Source organism: Protopterus annectens, chromosome 5.part1, assembly GCF_019279795.1.
Source record: "Protopterus annectens isolate FY-2018-M chromosome 5.part1, PAN1.0, whole genome shotgun sequence".
Lineage (NCBI taxonomy): Eukaryota > Metazoa > Chordata > Ceratodontiformes > Protopteridae > Protopterus > Protopterus annectens.
Window position 1 is genome coordinate 361,272,385 of NC_056736.1, and position 18,541 is coordinate 361,290,925.

Sequence of the window (18,541 nt, forward strand, 5' to 3'; positions counted from 1 at the left end):
TACACAGTTGTTGATTAGCACTTTATTGGATCTTGTGCTAAATAATAATGTCTTCTCCTTTAATAACCAGTTATTCAAGCAAGTTTGGGGGGTTGCGATGGGCACCCCCTGTGCAAACTCTTATGCCAACCTGGTTATGCATAACTGGGAACATCAACATGTCTTTAATAGTACTTTTTTCAACAATATCATACTTTATAGACATTTTGTTGATGATATTCTTATTTTATGGAGAGGTGACATAGATTCCCTACATAAATTACATAGTTTCCTAGAGTCAACTATGGATTTTTTAAACTTCACTTTAGAATATTCAAAAACCAGGGTTAATTTTCTTGATATTATTATATCAGTTGATAATGATATTACCTTAGGTACTACCATTTATAGAAAGAAATGCTGGAAGAATGCTATTTTACATTTTAACAGCATGCATCCCAGACATATTTTTTTATAATATCATTAAGAATCAGTTCATGAGAATTTATAGACTCTGTAGCAATCAGGCAATAAGAGATCTAGAATTAATAAACATGAGAGATCTATTTTTACAAAGAGGGTATCCCCTTGATCTGTTAGAAGAAATTGATAGTACTTTAAGACTAACTAATTATATACATCCTAATTTAGACGAGCAATATGTTCTTGGGAGATTACCTAATGAGAAATATAAAGCAGATATTGGCTTCCACAAACGAAGGTCCACACCGGGCCACCATTGGGCCAGGTCTGGTACTCCGTTTGTAACTAGATATACCAATGATAACTATAACATCACAAGTATTATAAAGAAGAACTGGAATATACTTACAGTCAATCAAGATATCAAGAAGTTGGTAGGTGACATCCCTCATTTTTGCTACAGAAACAGCCAGAATTTAAAAAGAATTCTATGTAATGAAAAATTAAGCACAAGAATGAATTATGACAGAAGGTCCTATATAGGGACAGTACCATGTAAAAAGTGTAGTATGTGTAAATATATTTTAACAGATGATCATTTTTATGTACCAGTAATTAATCAAGATTACCATTTTAAAATACAAGCTACTTGTGACTGTTATACTGTTAACGTCGTATACTTAGCGACATGTACTAAATGTGAGGCATATTATGTAGGTTTAACTACAAGGAGATTAAAGAACTGAATATATAACCATATTTATGAAATTAAGAAGTCTATATTAACCAATGCATTGGCTAAACATATAAATACTTATCATGATCATAGTTTTTATTTTCGAGTTATAGATATAGCTAAACGTGTTAAACTAGGAGGGAACATTATGAATCATCTAGAGAATATTGAACTGGAATGGATATTGCGGCTAAGAGCCCATATATCCCCTGGACTTAATAGCACTGTTAGTTTAAAATATGTTTTAGCATCTAGATGAATTGTATACTGAGAGTTCTTAGTGATAATCAAATTTTATTATTGTTATATATTTTTGATTATTCTTTTTACATATTTATCATGTTAAACATATACTTTTACCCACTACTATATGTTCATGTATTTTTATTTCTATTTTCATTATTATTATTATTATTATTATCATCTTTAATCTATATTATTCAACTTGCACTTTTTAGACATATATTTTTATCAACATAATATATTATATGAATTATTAAATAAGAATATAAATAAATTTATAGATGTTGTTATAATCACAAAATAGACATAGTTGATACATATATGTCTAAATATTATACATATATTTCTGTAGAAGCCTTATATATATATTTCTACATGTGCTTTATTTTATTTTATTACTTATATTATTTGATATTGAATATTTAAATATTTGAATAATTTTATTTATTTGATATCTATATATAATAGTAAAAAACAAAGCAAAGACCGGCAAGCAGGAGACAAAGATCCAACAGCAATAGCGTGCTATAGTTTAATGTCCGCTTTCGTCACAAGACATTCTGAGGAAGTCTTGTGACGAAAGCGGACATTAAACTATAGCACGCTATTGCTGTTGGATCTTTGTCTCCTGCTTGCCGGTCTTTGCTTTGTTTTTTACTGGTTGCCTTTTGCTTTTGGTTTGCTATTATCTATATATAATATATTACATACATTTTTTGTTTGTTAATTGAATTCGAGACATAAACAAGTCATAAATACAAGTCTAAATGTTGCCAGTAACTGCTTGGATTACTTAAAATCTATTGAATGTTCCTTTAAATGAAGAGATTTAACCTATTAACTTGCTTAATTAGCTTGGTTTATAATTAATTAAGAAAGCGCGGGAAATTAGGCAATCAACTGTTGTTATATAAGTGCTTAGCATTTGTCAATGGATTGTAACCTGATGAAGCATACTGGATAGTATGCGAAAGCGCTTGTTATTTTACTAATAAGGAATTTTTATCTGACTACATCGTGGTGATTCTCGTTTTGGTGTTCCTGGGATTATGTGGTACATAAGCAAGGGGGCACACATTCCTACCCCCTCTGCAGGCAAGCCATGACTTTGTGGAACACAGCACTGACCTATCAAGTACATCTGCAGGCACAATGCCTACCAGGAAAGAAAAATACTCTGGCAGACAAACTAAGCAGAAACCTCATGGACCCCTCACAAGTGGAAACTAAATCCACAGGTCTTCAGCATGATAACCAGGAAATGGGGATGCCCAGACATAGATCTCTTTGCCTCCCCTCACAACTACCAACTATAGAGATTCTGCACAAGGACTTATCACTGACAAGCATGGAAAGTGAATGCTCTATCTTTCAGCTGGAAAACCCTAACAGTTTATGCCTTTCCACCACTGCCTCTTCTTCCCAAGGTGCTCCTAAAGGTCAGACAAGAGAAGCCAAAAATGATTTTGATTGCCCCAGACTGGCCACGCCAGCACTGGTACCCAATCCTAAAGAGCTTGTCTCAAGGCCCAGCCTGGACTTTACCTCTAATTCCTCATCTTCTGACTCAACAAAACAGTCAAATCCTGCACAGCCAACTCAGAACCTTAAATCTGGCTGCATGGCGGATAATATAGCCACTCAAAACACACCTCTCTGAAGCTATTATGGATGTCATTTTGGAAGCCAGGAGGCCCAGCACCAGGAAATCGTATGCAGGAAAAATGGAAGAGATTCTGTGCTTGGAACCAGGCACAAGGACTTGAACCACTTGTTCCAAATATTCCTCAGATTTTACAATACCTAACTGAGATGCTGGACAAAGGCCTATCCTTCTCATCAATTAAAATCCATGCCTCTGCCATTTCAGCTCATTACAATACGGAACCTCCTATTTTCTCTCATCCACTGCTAAGGCAGTACCTCAGAGGGACAAAAAACATAAGACCCCCAAGGAGAGCACCGATGCCTACATGGGATCTCAACTTTGTCTTAGAAAAGCTCACACTACCTCCTTTTGAGCCAGCCAATACAGCTGACATAAAATTCTTATCATGGAAAACTGTTCTGCTCATAGCAATAACTTCAGCAAGAAGAGTCTCAGAGTTACAGGCATTAATGGCAGTGGAACCTTTTATCATTTTTCATCCAGACAGGGTTTCTCTAAGGACTAACCCAACATTTATGCCAAAGGTAGTATCCAGTGTGGCTCTTAACCAAACCATTCATTTGCCAACATTTTATCCAAATCCCCAGAATAAAGGGGAGAGACCTCTGCACTCTTTGGACATACATAGGCAGCTACACTTCTACTTGGACAAAACAAAAGCTTTCAGAAAAACAACTGCAACTGAGTAACTGTTTGTAGCATATGCTGCAGGATCACAAGGAAAGGCTATCTCAAAGCAGATTATTTCAAAATGGATAGGACACTGTATTTGTTTCTGCTATGCACAGCATGGCAAGTCAGTGCCTAAGAATATTAGGCCACATTCTACCAGGGCAGCAGCCACTTCAGCAGCCTTTCTCAAAGGAGTTCCAACCAAGGAAATTTTGGAGGCTGCAACTTGGAGTTCGGTACACACTTTTACCAAGCATCATCACTTACCTCTTTACTCTAAATCCAGAGCAGGCTTTGCCACTGCAGTTCTGCAGGGCCTCATAGCCACTCCTAATCATATTTAGATCCAGCCGCCCTACCTCAGCTTTGGGATTCAACCCAAGTGTAATGACTGCAACAGTGAAACACGATGAACATAGTACAGTTGTGTACCTACCATAAATGTAGATGTTCGAGTGTATTCACTGTTGCAGTCCAGGTTACCCACCCTCCATCCCCCTTTCTTTGATGGGACTTATCTATACTTCTCTGTCCTATACAACCAATGTGGTGTATTTGCTTGTAGATGAAGATTTTGTTTTTATTTTGCTGTATGTTTTTATAAGCAATACGTATTGCCTACCTTCTTGGGGGCACCTGATATTTGGGGCAAGAAAAACTGAAGAAAATGGCGTCGGCTGCATCTTATATACCCCTGGCACACTGACGTCAGGGAAGAGGCGACAGCAACCGATGCCGGACCAGGACTTTGGAATTCAGGCCGACTGAGGGTAGCCTGCCAGCAGGATAACCCAAGTGTAATGACTGCAACAGTGAATACACTCTAACATCTACATTTATGGTAGGTACACAACTGTACTTTATTCTCACCATGGTAAAACATTTCCAGGCAGGAGTAAGGTCTTTGAAAGCATATTGGAAAGAGCATATTGGACTCTAGAAACATTCTTGAGGCAACTACACTGTATGCTGTACATACGTTTACAAAGCATTACATACATGTTTATTTTTCCGGGTCCAAGACTGGCTTTGCAAGAACCATTCTGCAGTGGCTCCTGTATCCTTATCCTTATCCTTCATCTTCCCAAGTTGGATTGGCTTTGGTAAACAGCCCATTTTGCCAAAAGGCTACTGCAGGAGTGAGAGAACTGTACATAATGAAGTTGTGTAAGTTTCACTTGTCATAACAATACGTTTAAATTCTTTATTGCTGCAATAGCCACACCCAACCAGTACACCCCTAATTCGTACCTCTCAACTCTCCAGACTTTTGTGTAATGTACAGATTTTTTTGCTTCATATTTTTGGTCTGCACATCATAAAATTTGTGGTATTCTGGCAAATCACTGAGAACTGAAGTCACCAGATAATGACTTACACTTGAGTTTCAGACTTTGGATCCTTCCGAAAATGCATGCTAACACAAGTATGCTATTCTATTAACTTTCTGTGTTAATAAGAGCAATATTTAAAATTTGTCCCTATTTTTGGGTCTTTGTCCCCCCATTATTTTAGGTTTTGTCCAGATTTCTTGCACTAGAGGTTGAGGTATGCCCTAATTCTGTATATAATCAGGTGTTGCGATATAAATTTATTTTTTTCCTGTGTATCTTTTAAAGGCTCAGGATAAGTACACTCTTCTCTGTGTATGGCAAGAAAAGTCCTGAAGATTTCTTTATTCTAACTGATTTGAGCTGCCCAATCAGCAGTTAGAGTGAAGGTATGAGGGAGTTAGAACTTTGTGAAGCTGACCACTTGTTTCCTGGGCAGGGTTAACCCATATAGCCAATAGGCTATTGCAGCAGTGAGGAATTGGAATGTTTATTCTAGTGGTAAATGAAACTTGCACATCTGTACTATTCTAGTTATTTTGGTGAACCTGTACTGAGAAGATGGCCAGTTACTGCCATTTACCTTAACAAGACAGTGCTTCAGGGTCACCCCGTAAAAGGGGCAGATGTTCTTCGTGTTTCACTGTTGCAGTCATCACTTGTGGGGTATCCCTGCTGGGTAGCCCTTGGCCGGCCCGAGTACCAGAGTAAAGGTTTCCCTTCTGCTTCGGCTGTTCTGTGAGTGTGGCTGACTTCAGGTTGTCAGTGCTATAAAGGGATACAGCCAGCAACATTACATCAGTTTTTCTTGCCATGGAGCCCGAAGCAGAAGCAGTTTTGCGAGTGCATCGGTCGGCCGTTTCTAGAGTGAAGACAACCGTCTAAAGCTAAGTACCCCGTTGGGGAATTTTGTCTTGCCGGAAACCGATGTCAGAGAAAGTTAACTGTCTCAAGTTGTGGAAAGCAGATCCCACACCGAGACTGCCATTGTCTCTGCATCACCTGTTTAGGTCCAGACCATGATTTTCCAGGGTGTTGGTTTTGTGCCCTCTTTAATGCTCATACTGTAAAAAGAGCTGATATTGTAACCAGGCATTTTAGTCAGTCCTTCAAGCAACACGAAATGGCATCGATCTTTCAGGCAGTTTCGGACTTTCCTAAGAAGAAAAAAGACAAGGATAGGCCTCCAAAAGTTAGGCCCTCTGACGACCCCAGACTACCATCCACCCTTTGCAAGGTAACAGCTGAACTCAGTGAGGCGCCTTCGCAGCCCCTGATGACAGCCGACAATCTGCTGTAGGCCTCTACCGAGACCCATTCGGAGTCTAGTATGCCACTAGATCAATCTCCTCCTGCTGAGATGTCATTTGTTCCTCACGTGGTTTGGTCTGGAGCCGCTTTACAGGCACCAGCTTCCGCAGAGCCCCCACCGACATCCGAAGCCAGGATTAGACCTACGACAGTGCTGCCGGGCAAATTGACTCTGTATAAGGCTACTGAACCAGCTAGGCCCAAGTCAAAATCTACCCCCAAAAAGATCCCTCCACAGGGCCCCAGGCACTGACCTACTACAAGCCAGCCAGCCCCTCAGTCACAGCAACTTTTAAGAATGACAGAGGACCTGATGACTCTGATCAGGGGTAGCCAACCTCCTCCTCCCACGCCAGCCAAAAGAAAGACACCCCCCCAGAGATCCTCACAGACCCAGAATCAGTGGATTCAGATCTGGAGGAGTCTGACATGGAAGACCAGCCCTTAGTAACATTTGAGGACTCTGATGCTGATGATCCCATTCCCACTACTTCTCCCCCTGAGGACCTTTCCTTCAGGGAAACTTTATAAACACTCTCAATGAACATTTTCAGTGGGAGGCCCAGGACTATCCCCATTCTAAAAAGAGACTCTGGGAATTTCTAGATCTGCCTCAGCATAAGCCTATGGCCATTCATCCTATCCTGGATGTAGTAGAGGATGTTTTTCTAGAATCACCTCTATCTCCAGACTCTCTCCCTCCTGCACCCAGAAAACCTGATAGATACTACAGGGTGCAAGACTCTCACAAATATCTATTTAAAAACCCTACTGCAGATTTGCACTGGTTGTGACGAGGGTGACAGGATTAGGAATAAGTATGTTAGAGGGTCAGCCCAGATTGGAAGGTTTGGAGACAAAGCCAGAGAGGCAAGATTACATTGGTTTGGACATGTGCTGAGGAAGGATGCAGAGTATATTGAGAAAAAGATGCTAAGGATGAAGTTGCCAGGTAACAGGAAAAGCGAAAGGCCTAAGATAAGGTTTATGGATGTGATGAGAGAGGACATGCAGGTGGTTGGTATGAAAGATGCAGAGGACAGGAAGAAATGGAAACAGATGATCCACTGTGGCGACCCCTAACGGGAGCAGCCGAAAGAAGAAGACTGCAGACTCTGAAGTAATTACTGAGGGCCCTAAGGGAGCTAGAGCAAGCTCTTCTAAAAACTCCACCCCAACTGACAAAGAAAGCAGAGCTCTAGACAGGATGAGTAAAATGGTTTACACCTCAGCCAGTGTAGCCATTAGGGTGTTAAACTGTAAATTTCATATGATCAAATTACAGCAGAATATGCTCAAACTCATTAAACAGAAAATATCTGCCTTGCCTGACAGTAACACTACCAGAGAATTAACAGACCTCATACAGTCAAGCTCTCGGGTAGCAAAGCATTCCTTACATTGTGGTTATGATGCCTTGGAAGCCTCTACCAGGGCTGCAGCTACAGGATCAGTTAAGAAGGCACGCTTGGTTAAGGGAGCAACCTTTGCCTGACCAGGTAAAATCCAAACTTTTAGATGGCTCTTTGGATAAAGAGCAATCCAAAGAGCAGTTGTTTGGCCCCAAGGCCAAGGAGGTCATCAAGTAACTGGAGGACAAAGCCAAATCCATGCAGACTGTCAAGGACTTTTTGCAGGTACAGCCTCCCAAGTTCATCAGAAACTTCCCAACCCAAGCATTGGTCCTTTCCCTCTCAGGCTAAGCCAATTCAGAGAAAGGGACGCAGAGACAGAACCCCTAGGCCGCAGGCATGCAGCCAACAAAGAACTAAGCAGTAGTCCACAGCCCCTCCAAGACAAGGGAGTTCTAAGCCCACTTCCTTCAGCACAGAATCACAATGACTCCCTCCCCTCTGCCCCGCAGGTCTCCAGACAAGCTGGGAGGAAGACTTTCCTTCTTCCTAGAAAACTGGCAGGCCAACACCTTAGATCTATGGTTTCTGAAAATTGTTACCAAAGGGTGCAGATTTTACTTCAAAGAAAAAACAAGATCATCAGATTGCCCAGACATATCTGCAACCCAGACAGCAGAAGCTATTCACCATATCCAAAAACTTTATGCCCAGGTTGCTGTAGAACCCATGTCCAAGGAACAGACCAGGAAGGGATTTTACTCAGCGCTGTTCCTGGTTCCCAGAAAAGAGGGCACATGGCGCCTTATCCTAGACCTCTCTACCCTGAATCTGTCCCTTCTGGTTCCAAAATTCAAAATGTCGACACTAGAAATACTACTGCCTTTGCTTCTACCACAAGCCTGGCTAGTGACTCTAGATTTGAAGGATGCCTATCTGCATATTCCTATCAGAGAGTCCTGCAGGAGTTACCTAAGGTTCAGAGCAGGGTCCCAACACTTTCAATTCTCTGCACTGCCCTTTGGCTTATCTACTGTTCCCAGGGTCTGTACAAAGTGTTTGGCTCTAGTCATTGCTTACTGCAGAGAGCCATACACATTTACCCCTATCTAGATGACTGCCTCATTCAGGAAGAAACCAAGGAAAAGCTCATACCGGACCTCTCCTTTGTGTAGACCATACTGACCTCACTGAGGTTCACCATAAACATGGAGAAATCCCAGCTGCTACCCACATGAAGCCTTACCTTCCTGGGCACTTTGGTAGATACATCCAAGCAAACCCCCCCCCCCCCCCCCAGCAGACCTTTCTGCAATCCTACTTCCACCATCTGGCACTAAAGACCCACCTCACAGCCAGGCAAATATTACAAGCCCTAGGATACATGGCCTCCTGCATCCTGCTGATATCCCTGGCCAGATTGCATATGCGGAAACTAAAGAGACTCTGGTGTCAACACTCTGGAGCAGCAAGTGCCACTAATCCCCTGCTTAAAGAAGGAACTCCTGTGGTGGGCCCAGGCTTGCTCCCTAAACAAGGGACTTCCTTTTGTCCTTCACCCACACAAACAGACCTTGACCACGGACATCGCAGACATTGCCTGGGGAGCCCACACAGCAACTCTGCAAACCCAGGCCTTTTGAGTACAGGAAGTTCTAGGTCTACACATCAATATGAAAGAAATGCTGGCAGTGCACAGAGCTATCCTAACCTTTCAAGAGCATCTGTCACCAGGGGTGGTCCTAATCAGGACAGACAACACCATTGTCGTGTGGTACATCAACAAACAGGGGGAGCACTCATTCCTACCCTGTGTCACCTTGCCATGGAAATCTGGCAGTCAGCATCGAATCTAGGACTGCATTTCTTAGCTCAATACCTCCCAGGGAAGCAAAACACCCTGGCAGATCACTTAAGTAGACAAATCATGGACTCCCACAAGTGGCAGTTGCACAGGGAGACCTTCATACAGATCACTCACATTTGGTGGGAGCCGGACATAGACCTTTTCACAAGCCACCAGAACCAGCAACTGGCCAAGTTCTGCTCAAGACACTTTCACCCAGAAGCCTGAAGGATGGATGTCCTCTCCTTCCACTGGGGCAGCCTGTTTGTATATGCCTTTCCTCCACTTCTTCTGATACCCAGGGTTCTACTCCAGATCAGAGAAGGACCAAGGGCCCCATATTGGCCAAGGCAGCAGTGGTACCCCATGCTCCTTAGCATCAGCATGCACCCTTCCTTTGCCCTGCCTTCCACTGCAGACCTTCCCACACAAGATGGAGGGAAGCTCCTGCATCCAGGCCTTGCCACGCTCAAGTTAACAGCATGGCTGATTCCGCAAATGCAGTTAACACTGCAGCCCTCAGCAATCAGGTGTTAGACATTATTAAGGAAGCTCACAAACCGAGCACCAGAAAATCTTATTCCTGTAAATGGAAGAGATTCACTTGCTGGTGCTCCACTAGGAACACCACCAGCTCTAAAGCGTCTTTACCCCTGGTTCTGGACTACCTGGCAGAACTCCTCCACAAGGGTTTGTTTTAATACCCTATCAACATTAATGCCTTGGCTATCTCAGCCTATGTCCAGATGGAACAGCCCTTATTCTCCCAACACCTCTTGAAGCAGTTCCTCAGAGGTGTGGCTCACATCAGACCACCAAGAAGGCCCCCTGTACCAGCTTGGAATCTAAACTTTGTCCTGGAAAAGCTGACTCTCCCCCTTTTCGAGCCAGCTTCCTCAGCAGACCTCGTATAGCTCTCTTGGAAGACTGCCCTTTTGCTAGCCATCACTTCTGCTAGGAGGGTATCTGAGCTCCAGGCTCTTATGGCCACTGAGCCCTTCATCATCTTCCATGCGGACAGGGTGTCTCTAAGAACCAACCCCCTTCATGCTCAAGGTGGTCTCTGAGATGACCCTCAACCAGGCCATACACCTACCTACTTTCTTCCCTAAACCAACTAATAGAGGGGAGAGAATTCTGCATACCTTGGATGTGCACAGACAGTTGAGGTTTTACCTTGACAGGACCAAATCAATCAAGAAAACTGGCCAACTCCTGGTTTCATTCGCCCCTGGGGCAGAGTGGAAACCCATTACCAAGCAGACCATTTCCAAATGAATCTCTCATTGTATATATTTCTGCTATACCTTCCACTGAAAGAGTCCTCCCAAAACTGTCAGATCCCATTCTACAAGAGCAGCCTCTACCTGCACAGCCTTTCTGAGGGGGGTTCCTACCAAGGAAATTCTGGAAGCTGCTACTTGGACATCTATCCACACTTTCAACAAGCAAGCACTACCAGCTGGCTACTTTCTCCAAAATCAGGGCAGGATTTGCATCTGCAGTCCTGCAGGGCATGCTAGCATCCCCATAATTGTGCAACTTTCCTCTACTCACTTCCTCTGCTGTGGGATTCTTCCCTCAAGTGATGACTGCAACAGTGAAACACAAAGAAGATAGTACAGTTGTGTACACTTACCATAAATGTAGATGTTCGAGTGTATTCACTGTTGCAGTCCTGTTTCCCTCCCACCTACCACCTTTTTCTTAACTGCTGTATGCATCTTCTCTGGGGCTCCAAGACCGTTGGGGGCAAGAAAAACTGATGTAATGGCATTGGCTGTCTCCCTTAAGAGCCCTGAAAACCTGATGTCAGCCACGCTCTCAGAACAGCTGACTCAGGAGGGAAACCTTTACTCTGGTACTCGGGCTGGCCGAGGGCTACCCAGCAGGGATAATCCACAAGTAATGACTGCAACAGTGAATACACGCGAACATCTACATTTATGGTAAGTGTACACAACTGTACTTTCCAGCAGTTACTACAATGAAGTTGACTGTAGAGATATTCTTGAAGGATTTGGGAGTGAGCTAAGAATGATTGGGGATAATGACCTTAGAACCAAAGCTGTGTCAAAGGGAGATAAAAGGCTCAAAGGCATTTCCAGGGTTGTGGGCCTTTGAAAAGGTGAAAGTCATTCTTTTCCACTGTGCAGGGCATTGCTGACAGTACATTAGAGTACTCTTATTCCCAGTAGTGCATTGCCAAAAGGATGTCAGGTTATTTTATTGCATTTCTTTTTTAGAAGTTGGATTACCATAGTCGTTGATTTATCCACAAAAGACCATTTTCAGCAATTGCTGTGCTCATAGGAGCACCAACAATCATACATTCAGGGTGCACACACAAAATGCAAACAGCGTTTCAGCAAATAAGTACATGGTGAATATTGCAGCAGGTGATAGTCATAAGTGTTACAGTGATACGAGTAAGTACACACAAACTGATGATTCCATATATTGATAGCTATATGCAGGAAAGAATCTGAAAGAGAATGCTGTGTACACAGTAGCTGTAATACATTATAGAACGTCTCCCCCTGACTAGAGATAATGTAATATTTCGCATATTTTCTAAGAAGTACAAGTGCAGCAGCACAAAAAGGATGGGAAGTGTAGACAGCATGTGCACATTAGAAACATTCTGATTAGCTGATTAAGGAGTGCATGCCGTCTGGCATGATGTGCAGATTAGAAGAGTTCAACATATGCAGTCTGAACCATGGCATCCTATGAATAGGGAATTGATGACTCATAGAAAGACAGCAGGGCCCTTATTGGTGGATTGAGGATCATGGTTCTGGATTAAGATAAGAGAGGATTTACTTCTCAGAGGAGTTGATGGACCATGGGTGCTACTACTTCATTACCACAGTGATATCAGAGTGCTTGAAAGATATTGCATTTGAATTGATGAAAGAGCAACTTATTTAGGGGTCTTGCAACCTTAGATGAAGTGGAAGGCAGTGTGTCCCGTTGCACTAGCAGCATTCGTAGAAGACTTAAGATAATAGGTTCATGCAAACCACAAATGTTTGCTTATGTAACAAATGTCCATGTTGGAGAGGCCAGTTTCAGATATTTATCTATGTTTGTTTATTTTTTTTCTTTTAGGGGAAAGATATGCTTCTAATTCTAGAGAATGATAGTTTAAACCTAGTTGAACCAGTAGGACAAACCTTGCTTCACTCTCAACCAATTGTCAGCATCCGTGTCTGGGGTGTGGGACGGGACAATGGAAGGTAAGTCAGAAGGCTTTATCCTTTCTGTAGCCTAACAAGATAGTTCACTGAAATGCTGAACATAATGTCAGTTGCCTTGATTAGTTTGTGACATCCATTGTTGTACGACTCTCTAATGTACAGAATTGCTCCCTTAGGATTGCAAAATATTTATTGCTGCCTGTTTTACTGCACCCTCCTTTTATTTGGCTCATACTTGGAAACAAGATTGTACACACTGCCTTTATTAGATGTAATTTTGAGTACATGACTAAATTAATTTAATGTTGAGCTGTGGAATGTTAAAACCAGAGTGCAAACATTTAAAAAGTCTGAATGAAAAGTCACATCATGTCTGTTTTATGTGACATATGAAGGAGTAACCATGGAATAAATTTAAGTCCTGTACTGATGTCACTTGCATTTCTCACTTCGTTGTCTGTTATTCACTACGTCATTTAGGTGTGGAGAGATTCTTCAAGATTGGAGGCATGCAATCTCTAAGGAAAGGGGAATAGGACAAACCCATTGCCATATAAACCAATGTGTCTACTATGCTGCTGTGGAAAATAATGGAAAGTGTTATTTTGAATAAATTATCACAAGTGGAAAGATAGGGAGTTGAAACCATGCATCAGCAAGCATATGTTGAAAATAGGTGTTTAACTACCTGTAACATTATTTATTTTATTTTACATTTGTATTGAGAACTCTGGCTGAGCGTAATGGCCCCTTTTCAGTAGAGGCCCAGGGAGAAAGGCTTCAGTAAATGCAATACAAATTAAGTATATAGCTACAATAGCAAATAAGCAAATAGAATGCAATAAAACAAAAAACGTACACTGTCAAAACAGATGAAAAGAGAGTAGGTAAACATACATTGATAAGGCTTCTAAAGTGTTGTACTTTATGCATGTATAGTTAAATAAAATAAATAGGCTGTAATAAAGGTATCCTAATACAGTAACTGCTGTAAATGAAAAAGTATGCTGTGATGCACTCTCTAAAGCTAAACGTATAGCTTCAGTGGGGCCTGATTATATGTCATATTGTATTTTAAACAGCTTAAATCAGGACTTATCTGACCCATTGGGGTCTCTGTTTAACCACAGCCTCTGGGCTGGCTTTGTCCCGAAAAGAGTGGAGGACAGCAACAGTCATCCCTTTACATAAAGGGGGGTTGTCTACTCACTTGGGAAATTACAGACCCATAAGTCTGACTAGTCATGTAAGTAAGGCCATGGAAAAAATAATCATGGACCTGATAAATAATGACACAGGAAACCTCCAAATATTGGACCTAATCCAATTCAGCTTTGTCAAGGGCAGGTCATGCCTCCTGAATCTGGTGGATTTCTTTGAGAAAGTCACTAAGGCCATGGATGAGGATAAAACACAACGTGCCGCCTACCTCAACCTCACCAAGGCATTTGACACAGATGTTCATCGTGTTTCACTGTTGCAGTCATTACTCTTGGGTTATTGCCGACCGACCGACTCCTGACATTTTCACAGACGAATTTCAGATCCGAAGTCTTCATTAAAGCTAAGTACCCCGTTGGGGAAACTTTTTCTTGCTCCAGACTTTGTCAGAAAAAGTTAACAATTGTATTTCTTGTGGGAAGCAAATACCTCATAAGGATTTTCATTCTTACCGTATTCCTTGCCTAGGCTCTGATCATAGCGTTGCTAGCTGTCGGTTTTGTGCTAAATTCAACCAACGCACTATTAAGTGTCAGTTTGATTTTGCTTTTCATTACTTTGGCCGAAAATTCAATTATATAATGCCGTCGGAACAGCCGACGACCGGAGTTTCTAAAAGACGCAAGGAAAAAGGGAAGGACAGGCATCCGAGATCCAAAACCGACGATGAGGCTTCCGCTAAACCAGTCGCCGGTTCTCCGTGAGGTGCTTTCGCAGCCCCTGACGCCCGCTACCTCAGAGCCACAGGCCGCTGACGACTCCCACATGGAGCCAGCTAGGCCTCTGGATACTCAAGGTATTGGACACTCGGAAATCATTCCCTCAGATGGGTCCAGAGCCGCTGAGCAGGCATCGGCTTCTAAGGGTGTTTTCAGACCTACACAGCTATATGTAAAGCCTACTTCAGCTTTAAAAGCAAAGACTAAAGCAGTTTTAAAGACAAAGAAACAAGTACAGCATTCTCCAGGACAAACTTCCATGCCTAAGAAACAGATGCTCAAAATGGCTGAAGACCTTATTACCTTGATCAGAGGTTCCTATCCCCCTTCTGACAAGAGGCCCAGGCAAGATACAGACTATGACTCTTCAGATCAGGTTTCCATTTCCTCTGACTCCTCTTCTGTACAGGAATACTCTTCCTCCATATGAGGATTCTGATGCTGAAGAATCCATTCCTTCAGCCTCTCCTCCTGAGGATTATTCTTTTGGGGAAACCCTGCATACCATGAGGGAGCACTTCCACTGGGAGAGCCAAGATTACTCAGAATCAAAGAAAAGGCTTCGAGATTTTCTTTTACTTCCTCAGCACAGGCCTCTTGCTATTCCCCCTGTGCTAGACATTGTAGATGATGTATTTTCAGAGTCCGGCCTTTCTCCAGACTCCTTACCTCCAGCTCCTGTTAAACCAGACAGATACTACAGGGTTCCAGATTCAAATAAATTTATTTGTAAAAACCCTGCTGCTGACCCAGAAACTATTTCTCAGGGTCCCAAAGGGGGTTAAGGCCGCTACTGCAAAAAACCCTATCCCTTCTGACAGGGATTCAAGGGCACTATTCAGATGGGGGGAAAAGGTTTACACTTCTGCTACTTTGGCTGGGAGGGCTTTAAATTATCAATTTCATATGATTAAATATCAGCAATACTTAATGTCACTGTTAAAACAGAAAATGTTGGCCAATTCTGATTGTGTAGAAAATAAGGAAATGCAGGATTTATTGCATGCAACTGAACAAGTGGGAAAGCATACATTGCTATGTGGTTTTGATTCTCTGGAGGCCTCCTGCAGGGTCGCAGTTACGAGTTCTATCATTAGGAGGCATGCTTGGTTAAAGGAACAAAATCTGCCTGATCATGTTAAAGCAAAATTATTAGATGCTCCATTACAGCATGATACTTTATTTGGTGTTAAAGCAGAGGAGGTTTTGAAGAAAATGGAGGACAAAGTGAAATCTATGCAAACAGTAAAGGATTTTTTACAGGTTCAGCCACCAAGATTTAGCAGGAACTGGCCTACAAAGAATTGGTCCTTTCCAGTGTCGGGCAGGCCACAAAGAGGCAGATACAGATGTCCCAGAGGCAGATCTCAGCCCCAGGGCTCATACAGGCCTAAACAGTGGGACGCTTCTACCTCCAAAAGTGGAGAAGACAAAGCACAGCCATACAGGAAACTGTCCCAATGACTTGCCTCTGCCAGCACCAAGCTCTTATCTTCTTGCAGCCCTCTTAGTGGGAAAGCTAGCACTTTTCACTAAAAATAGACACATGATCACCCAGGACAAATTGGTATTGAATATAGTGTAATGATTAAATGAGAAACGCTGTCAGAAAGTTCATAGAGCTAAAGAAACACAAAGTAATCACCATAGAACGCCAAAGTTTTAATGAAGCTTTCGGGCTCTCAACCCTTCATCAGCATACATAATTCTTATTTTAATTTCATTTATATAGAGGTTTCAATAAAATCACATGATCAGAACCAGCCACTAAAAATCACTATCTAATAAAACAATAATACTAACAATATCCAGTATTAATTAATAACAACTTCTTATAAAATACATAATATAAAAATTCATAGTTTGTTAAAAGTAAAATATATAATATCATAAAACTATTTATAATATTATAAATTATCATACTGTTGTTTTACTAATATTGGTTTTATACTAATAGCACTATTGAGACCGGGAGTAACATCCGCTTGTAATCTAATTATCCATTCCAATTCCTTAAGTTCCAAGAGATTATTTATATCACCACCTCTTACCCCTAGCTCAACTGTGTCTATACATCTAAACTTAAATTTATGTGTTGCATTTTCCATTATATGCTTATATAAAGCATTTGTTTGCACCTTCCTATTTATCTCTGATTTGTGTTCTATAACACGATCTTTAAGCCTTCTTGTCGTTTTCCCTATGTAAAACATATGACACTGCGTGCAGGTGGCAAGGTATACCAATCTAGATGTATTACAAGTAGCCATACAATGAAAATCAAACCTAATATTAGTAATAGGGTGTCTAAAGTGTTGATCTGCTTCTAAGATATCATTACAGCAAGTACAATTGTGGCATTTAAAAGTGCCTATCTTACTATGTACTAACTGCTGTTGTTTCTTGAAGTCCTTATAACACAACATGCTTTTTAATGATTGTTGATTTCTGTATGCAAAACTAGGCTTTGATCCAACAAACTTTTCAATTTCTGGCATAGCCATTAGTATTGGCCAGTTCTTTTCTATTATTTTACAAACTTGATATGTATATCCATTATATGTAGTTATGTATCTAATTTTATCATCTTTTACCATTCTTTGTGTCATTAGTTCATATACCATTTCAGGTGGCATGCCAGTGAATATAGGTTTGTAATCATTAGTCCTGCCATAGGTTACATCTTCACTAATTTTATTAACTAAAACCTCTGGGTACCCACTCTTTATAAACTCTTCCTTCATCCTTGTAATTTCAGTTGTAAATAATTCATTTTCCGTTGTTAATCTACTTACCCTAATCATTTGTGATTTGACTATCCCTCTGAATATATGTGGTGGATGCATACTGGTTCTTCTCAAATATCTTGTGGTGTGAACATCCTTCTTGTGAACCATAGTTTCCACCTTCTTGTCTTTTCTATATAGTTTAACATCTAGAAATACCATACTATGTGATGAATAATTCATTTTAAATTTAAAGAATTGAGAAGTATTGTTTAAATATGATACATATAGCAGCAATTCTTCTTCTGTTCCTTCCCAAATAAAAAAGCAATCGTCTACAAACCTAGTGTAACATTTTACATGTTTGTTAAATACATTACTATCATTTAATATATAGTTCTTCTCCCAGTAGTATAAAACTAGATTTGCAAACGTATTTGCCACTGAGGTCCCCATGGCCACACCAGTTAGTTGCTTATATGGAACATTGTCAAAAATAAACACATTTTTGGTTAACACCAAGTCTAAAAGTAAACATATATATTCAACCTCACTTGGTTGCATAGTAGAATTCATTAACAGCAACCTTCTTACTGCTTCCACTCCATACTCAATAGGTATGACTGTAAATAATGATTCCACATCAAGTGTTACAAAAATATAATTATCAATAGCTTTCATATACCATGTATTTAGTTTCTGCAAAAAATGTATCGTATCTTTTGTAACACTAATACAGTGAGGTAAAATCTTAGCCAATTCTTTTTGTAAATATTTAGAAATGGGTTCAGTCACCCACCCCTTCCCTGAGACAATAGGTCTCAGTGGTGGGTCTAGCAAAGCCCCGATGTTAAGGACGGTAAAAAGCAAAGAGGAAGCAACAAAAAGAAAAGAAAGAAAGCCAACAAAACACGCCAGCAGAGCGTAGTTATGCAATTATAAATGAAAGGTAGCTGTAAATTTGATGTTCGATACTTTTCAGATGAACACATTTTAAATACTAAGTAAAGGACTAAAGTTTGTGCCTTTTAAATATGATTATTGACCTATTTATTTGCAAATTTGATGTTAAATTGTTGTTTTCCCAAATTCTGTCATTAATAATACTGT

At 41.0% G+C, this 18,541-nt stretch overlaps 1 protein-coding gene across 1 annotated transcript in view; it reads left to right on the plus strand.

Annotated features, from left to right (window-relative positions):
- APBB1 (amyloid beta precursor protein binding family B member 1) overlaps positions 1-18,541 on the plus strand; it is a gene marked incomplete in the record, with an annotated part of 1,507,904 nt that overhangs the window by 869,551 nt on the left and 619,812 nt on the right. The window contains 1 exon segment of the mRNA XM_044073035.1: positions 12,677-12,804. Within this exon segment, the coding sequence (XP_043928970.1) occupies positions 12,677-12,804 (128 nt within the window).